This window comes from Rhagoletis zephyria, unplaced genomic scaffold (genome assembly GCF_001687245.7).
Source record: "Rhagoletis zephyria isolate East Lansing unplaced genomic scaffold, Rhagoletis_zephyria_1.1 Rzeph_scaffold_00005, whole genome shotgun sequence".
Lineage (NCBI taxonomy): Eukaryota > Metazoa > Arthropoda > Insecta > Diptera > Tephritidae > Rhagoletis > Rhagoletis zephyria.
In genome coordinates, this window is record NW_016157089.1 from 882,889 (window position 1) to 890,804 (window position 7,916).

The following is a 7,916-nucleotide window of genomic DNA, read 5'->3' on the forward strand; positions in this document are numbered from 1 at the left end:
TAGGTGTGGACTCGTATTGAGAGGACAAAATTCTCCAGCAGCAAAAGTTCTGAGAATTTAGCAGCATTCGCTCTCAAAGAGACGAAATATCAACAAAAGTACGAGAACGCAAAATTTGCAAAAACTTGCAACCTTCGAAACAGCTGATCACTTGCACAGTTGCCACTGGTGATTAATTTGGCAATTTATTTTCTGCTTGGTGCATTTGCCTCCGATTTGGCATTTTATACATTTGAATAGTTTTGGATAAGAAAAACCTTTTTAAAATACGATGTAATTATATCGGAATGAATAAGTTATTTTTCTCATAATTATATGTGATATCACATGGTGACGCATTAAAAACAATAGTATCTCCTCCAAACACCCATCATTGATCCAAAAAAATGTAATAGAGTAGGTTTAAAATTATAAAATTTTCATTTCAACAATCAACCCACCAAAACCGAACACTTCAGCAAAACAACATTTCAGCATGCTGCATTTAAATCTATTTTGGTATATTTAAAGGTAAATTATTTTACAAACGAAAAATTTCATACGGCAACCATAGGCAGCACACACTAAAGTAAACAAACTGGAGATTAATAGCGAATTAACGAAAAATAAACTCAATGAATGTTGTGCTTATTAAATTTACGCACTTTTTAGTTGTATACTAGCATTAATAATAAAAATTGCAATAATAACTCAAAAAGGCCATATTTTCTTTTGTTTATTTACAAACATGTGTTTGTGATCAGCTGATTTTCTTACTTGCAAGTTTTAGCTGGGAAAATTTTTCCAGCAGAAATTTGCAAATCTCTTTCACATTTTGCTCTCTTAATTTCCCCTACTTTGCAAGTTTTTTGGGTACGAGAACGCAAAACCAGTAAAAGTTTTCTAAAACTTTAGATAGTTGGGCGTACGAGTACACACCTAGTGTTACTTCTTTAACATTTCTTTGCCTAATAATATAGTTGATTTAATTTATTTTTTTTCTCAGTATACACATTTTGTTTTCTCAAAAAGGTATTATATCTTATTTTATTTCATTTCATTGCGAATATACTATAAAAAAGCAAATTTTGTTTAGAAGAAAATATGAAATTTTATATTTTTCCACCAAATGGGGATTCATTTCTTCCCGTTTTTCTTCTTATTCTACTGAGCTAAGGCAGTGTCAAATCGAGCTGTCACAACTGATACCACCTTGTATTATTGCATCATGGTGTTAGTGCATGTGGAACATGCAAACAAAACGAAATAGAAAACATGTTGTCTATGTGTGCGCGCCAGTCCACCATCAATCCGCGATTTTCGCGGACTGAAATGAGCGAGGTAAACTCGAACTCTCTTCCCCCTCTTAGCAACACAAAACCGGTTTTGGGCGGACAGAGCAGTCCAGTGCGCGGAGGCCCAATGAAATCAGTTCCACTAATGTGGAAATCGTAGTTTTTTGTTTTATAAATATAAGGTTCTTTCCCTAACAATCCGGACCGGATCCGGTAATTAGAGAATAAGCGAAAAGTTTGCTCTCAAAAATGGAACATAATCAAGAAGTACGGGAACGCAAAAAACACATTTCGCGCCCAGAATTTATGAGACAGCTAGTGATGTGCTGAATTTTCGGTACCCAGTAATTAAAAAAGTTTTCGGTACCCAATACCTTCTTTTTCGGTACCCGATACCGATTCTTTACATTAAACCTTCGCCATTATATGCATTTCAAGTTTAGAAAAAACTTTAATTATTATTAAATATTAAATATTATTTTAAGTTTTAAACTTAGTTGATCCAAGGTTCAAGAAAAATGCTTTTACGGATGAAGAAGCCTTTCAGGGGGGGAGATTCTGTAACCAGTTAGCGACAAGTTACGACTTATAACAAGTATCGACAAGTAACACTTATGGTCCGATTATGCACACTTCACATAACTTCGCATAAACTTCAGACTGCAATTTCGTATGTACTTCGCACGTATTTTGTTTGTATTTCATTACCCAGAAATTAGCAGAACATTCAAAAACTTAGAAATCTGTTGAGTTTAGATTTTGCTTCACGTTTTCTTAAGTTGCATTTTTATTGCACTGGTACAAAAGGTAGTGCGAAGTTATGCGAAGTATGCATAATCAGACCTTTACGATCCAATACGTTCTTATTTTCGCTCTCTATTACCCATTTTGTTGAGTACGGGAATGATTTCTGGGCTATTTTAGGCACCCGGAATGCCGCGGTGCGTACGGGAAAGAACCTATTTTTGTTTTAACAAAAGAATGGCGTTTTTGTAAACCATTTGATGGTTTTATTAAGTGTACTAATAAACATGTTTTTACTTTGCGTTTGTACTGCTCCGTACTTGCTCCTTTGGTGAGCAGCTAACTTTCAGTCCCGATGAAGAGTTCATACCAACGATAAATGTTGTTTTTGTACGAATGCTACAACCGTAGTTATTGAATCATGGTAATGAAGTATAGTACTTACATTTCTTGCTTTGTTTTTCAACTTCTCCCTTCAGCTTTTGGTATTTTTCCGTCCTATACACTAGCACCCAAGTGAGACCTACAAATTAAAGAAAATATAGTTATGTATATATTGAAAACACTTTTTATTTCCCAACCTTCTCCCAATAGCGCCGTGCAAATGGAAATAAAAACAATTAAAATAGTATCGCTCCACATATTTAGAATATTAATAGGTCCAAAATTTTCAATACTAAAAAAATTAAGGTAGTAAGATTAGGAATGCATAGTAGAGCTGGGAAAAACATCGATCTTAACATCGATATATCGATGTTTTGAAAAATTCAAAAACATCGATGTTTTATTTCAAAATCGATTTCTTACCTTCTTACCGTTTCTAATACCATACATGTTTCCACTAGGGATGTTGCGAATGTGGAATTTTAGACATCCGCGGATGCGAATGCGGATGCGAATATCTAACGGCTAACATCCGCGGATGCGAATGCGAATGCGGATGTCAAGTATTTTTAAGAAACAATAAGAATCCAGCATAATGGCGAGATCGTTGTTAAACAGCGCTTACAAGCCAAACCAGAAGTGTCAGGTTTTTCTAAAGCGTTTTAAAAAAATTCTTCATCTGTAACTTCATAGGCGTCTTTCGTTTAAGTTCTTGAAATTCATTTTTAATACTTTCTTCTGCGACTGGTTTGAAAAATGTGTGCTTATAGCAAGCTAAATAGGTGGATATGAAAATAAATTATTATTATTCCCCAGAAAAGAAAATTTTGAAAAAAAATTATGTCTCAAAGTTATGGCTGCCAGCCGAATCGGATCAGAATATTGTTATTTTTTTTTTAAAAAAGCCCCCCGGTGTTTATAAGTATTTGAATCTCGGATAGTTACGTAATTGTGTTCCTATTAAAGGTTAGAACTATACTTTTTTAATTATTAAATAATCGATTCTCCTTATAGCCAGACATTGATCATTTCTGCTGGAAATCTCTACTGAAGGAGCTTACTATTTCACTTTAAATAGCAAAGAAGGACAGTTTTACCACTGAAGATTTTAGCCAAGGATCCAATGTAAAGTAAAAAAAATTATTGCTTTTAAAATTTTGGCTAAAAATAAATTCCGTAAAGAGCCCCATTTGAAATTATTGAAACGAGTATGTGTAACATCAAAAGCACATCACGAAAATTTGGTTAAGAATAACAGTGCACACTTTCTTCTTTTGTGTCTAGTAGTTTTTTAAGATTGGTCCAAAAAATTATAATAGAGAAAGGAACCAATGCAGGTATTTATAGCACAGAAAACAAAAAATTTTTAAAAAGACTATGTCAAAGGTCAAGTAGAAGTGGAACTTGTATGAGTGCCTATTGATAGCTAGGTTATATAGCTGAAATAGGCTTTGTTTCTTTTCTTTTCTAGCAGATAATTATCAGGAAGAAGAATGGGAAAATTGAAAGAATTTAGCTCATAGAGAGCGAAATAACGAACAAGTATAGAAACGCAAAACTAGCAGAAATTAGCAAGTAATCAGCTGATCAGTGTGTTTGGCTATTGAAAATATTTGGCGCGAATTTTTGTTTATCCATTTGGCAGCTGCTAGTTTCTGCTAGTAAACATTGTACTAGCACAAATCAGCAGTAGAGCCAAAAAAAGAAGAGCGTAAGAATGAGAGAGAGCTGCTAGTTTCTGCTATTTTTTTGGGTAAAAAACGCTGTCCAGCAGAAATTAGTGATAAGTTGTGATAATTATCTGTTAAGAAACAAAGCTAATATGTTTAAAGACATTTTTATCAAAGTTGATAAATATTACATTTGACCAGTTTTGTTACACAAATATTCCCACGGCCACAGGCAAAAATATTGGCTGCAATTTGTCATTCTGATTACCATATATACGTTTTATTGGTGCACTTGCACAACATTCGCATTCGTAAAAGCTCCGCATTGACTATTGCGATCGCGAATGCGAATGTTAAAATTAATGCGGAAGCTCCGCGGTTGCGAATGCGAATATTCGCAACAACCCTGGTGTCCACACCACATTCGTGATTGACTTTGCATCTCTACTTCTTGTTCTTTGCTTTTGTTTATTGTTTAATGTGTTCATTATTGTGCATTTCAACGGTGGAGAAAAAAATTTGTAGTGGCAGATAAACAGCTGACACGCGAAATAGTGCGCTGCCAGAAATAAGACGTCGAAAATAATTGACGAAAACAGTTCGTTTTTGCATAGATAGATAAGTGTCGCGATTTTCGTATTTTGCAGAAATTTATATGTTATAAGAGAAAAAAGTAAAAAATAGAAGGTAAATATTAAAATTAGTGCAAGGATGATATTTTAAGCAAATGAATTATTTTGCAATAATGTTTTTTCACCAAGAAAAGCCAAAAGCAAAAAACAAGTGTGTTCGAGTTTTCAACTTCCCAAATCAGGAGAAGGGCCAAGCCAGGTTGGTGATAACAATATATTTTGCATACCTCAATGGTGGTGTGGAAACTGCGAAATTTCCAAGTTTAGTTTAAAAATACCCAATTTAGGTTTCCGCCTGTGTGGCATCACTAGCTATGGTTATAAAAAATACACACTTTGACAGCGCTCTCACGACAAAAAGAGTTTCATATCTAGTTATCCATGTCTAAATCATGATTCAATAATAAAAGGTTTGCTCAGAAAACAGTTTTCTCGCTCCCTCTTGACAAAATCGGCTCCCTTAGCAAGGCACTGTGTGTGGGTTCGTATGTGTGTGCAAAAATTTTGTTATGCGGCGTTTTTGCTGCATTTAAAATGCAACATTTAGCACTTTCGAACATATTTTTTTGAAGAGCGTTCATTCCATCGCATTTAGCAAATATACATTTACGCGAGTTCGAAATCGTTGATCCGTTGGTGCGTTGACATCCTACATGGCTCGTGATACGCCCGATCGCAGGGTGGCTCTATAGGCGGCATCTTTTTTCTCTGCAGCTTCTTGACACTCCTCATCATACCAGTTGTCCTTCCGGGTTCACTGAAATCCGACTACTTCTTCGGCGCCGATACTTAATGAACGGGAAATGTGGTTCCACTGCTCGCATATGTCGGATTGTTGAAGTGTGGCCTCCGGGAGCAGGTGTGGGAGTCGAGTAGAGAATGTATTGGCCGTCTGTTGTGATTGCATTTTTGGGCGAACATTTTTTGCTGCACAGAGGCGTGTGCGCATCTTGGTTGTATCAAGATATTGGCCCGAGTCGATGTTTGGACCTGGGAGTGTACGTATGTCCAAAAACACTGGAGGCATGCCTTCCGTCTATCACAACATGATCGATTTGGCTTCTCGTTTTTCGATCTGGAGACAGCCACGTAGCTGATGGATCCTTTTGTGCTTGAACCTAGTACTGCACACTACCATGTTTCGGGCCCCGGTGAAGCCGATCAGCCTTAGTCCGTTGTCGGACGTTTCGTCGTGGTGGGTGAATCTTCCGATGGTGGATCCAAAGGTCCCTTCCTTCGCCACCCTGGCATTGAAATCGCCAAGCACGATTTTGATAACATGGCGCGGCAGCGCTCGTATGTGAGCTCCAAGCGCTCATAGAAAAGATCCTTGGACGCCTCGTGCTTCTCTTCCGTCGGGGCGTGGGCGCAGATTAGCGAGATGTTGAAGAATATCCCTTTGATGCGGATTGTGTCTAGACGCTCGTCCACCGGGGTGAACGACAGTACTCGGCGACGGAGTCTCTCTGCCAGCACAAATCTCACATCGAATTTGCGCTAAATTACATGGCAGCTGTAGTAGACGTCGCAAGGCGTCAGATATTTTTTGCCTTGCCACGTTCAACGCATTTCTTCAATGGCAGTGATGTCAGCTTTTGTCCTTACGAGGACAGCAACCAGCCGCGCGGGGCACATTCTCATTAGCCGGTCAGAGGCACCTTCCCCATTAAGGGTCCGGATATTCCAGGTGCATGCCCTCAAATCGTAGTCCTTTAAACGTTTGCCGTGGTCGTCATCAAAAGGGGGGTTCTCATCCTCAGCTTTGTTTTTCTTTTTCATTGGAGCCTGATTTTACGTGGCGGGTCCCAAACCCAGCGCACAACCCATTGCTGGGGCAGGGTGGTTTCGCAACCGAATACAGGTTTATACAGCGAGCTGTTTGCTCCAAGACAGACACCCGCTTGCAGCCGCACCTACTGGTAAACAGACTCCGCAGACTTCAGTGAGCCCTTAAACCGAATAAGTCGGAGTGGCCCCACTGAAGCTCCCTCTCTTTCTACCGTGACCCAAGGCTCCACTCGGGTTGGTTACAACATCTTGCACATGGGTTGCTCACGTTGTCCAGAGTGCGCGAACGAGGACGCAAGAGTCGGGATTGAGTATAGCCGTGCAACTGTAACTGCATACCCCGCACAACGACTGTACCCCATTGCACTCCAAGGAAATTAGAAAATTTAAATATGTATCACCTGTGGGTGCCAGGCGAAGAAGGTTGTGGTTTAAAAATATTTGAAGAGGGTTGCCACCTGTTTACAAATTAAACTAAATTTTAATTGAAGGAATTATTGAATTTAATTATGTATCACAATGCGGGTGTCAGACTAACTCTGGTATTCAGAAAGTTGTCTCTAGTCACTAATAGGGACTTTAGGTGGTGAACATGGATTTTGAGACTATTCAGTAAGCTGTCTCACGTCTCTTCAACTTGACTTAATGGAATTTGATAATTTAAATATGTGTGTCATGCGAAAGATGTTTAAAAAGGTTTTGGTTTAAAATATTGCGGCGAATACTGCGGCAACGCGAAGCGAACAACGAGAAATAGGCAGAATGTTCGAGGAATAACGTAGAATGTTCCACAAAGAGAAGCGTAAAGTTGGATGAACACTGCGAACAGCGAGAGAAAGAGAATGAGCGATGAACTTCAGAACATTCTAGAGTTGCCATGAGTGCGAGCGCAGGTATATAAGAGCAACGACACAGCGGAGTTGGAGAGTTACAAGTCAGCAAGCTACAAGTAAAGTGAGTTGCGAATAAGCAAGTTTAATTGTGTTAACAAGTTTTGTAAAGCATTGTAATTGCTTTAACGAGTATTGTAAAGTGTTTTTACTGTATTAGCGAGTATTATAAATTGTGTAAATTTGGTCATCGTGAGCATTTATTTAACAATCCAGCGATACGAGCCGGAGTATATTTGGGAAATCCCTCAAGGTTTCGAGGATAATCGTAACAATTGGGGTGTTCACAGTTCGTTCCAAATAGTGTCTCAAAATGTAGACGTCTACATTTTAAGACGTTTTCCAACCGTAAAATCTGTGGTGTTGTTGTTTCCCATACAAAATTGGAAAACGACGCCGTCTACATTTTGTCACACTCAAAGGTATGTTTTTTACGCGTCTACATTTTGCAACCTCGCAGCAGGGTTGCATTATGGCAATACTAATCGCATTTTTTTATTTATTGGGCACGTTTTCTATATTTGCATTTAATTT

The 7,916-nt window shown here is 38.2% G+C and overlaps 1 protein-coding gene across 1 annotated transcript in view; it reads right to left on the minus strand.

The window, feature by feature from the left end:
• The window catches only part of LOC108376461 (transmembrane and coiled-coil domain-containing protein 1), a 25,485-nt gene extending 22,723 nt beyond the window's left edge, over positions 1-2,762 (minus strand). The window contains exons 1-2 of the mRNA XM_017632717.1: positions 2,600-2,762; positions 2,464-2,541 (exon numbers count right to left, since the gene is read on the minus strand). Of these exons, the coding sequence (XP_017488206.1) occupies positions 2,464-2,541; positions 2,600-2,660 (139 nt within the window). The 5' untranslated portion in view covers positions 2,661-2,762. The remainder of the gene's footprint in view (positions 1-2,463; positions 2,542-2,599) is intronic.
• Positions 2,763-7,916: the final 5,154 nt, after the last annotated feature.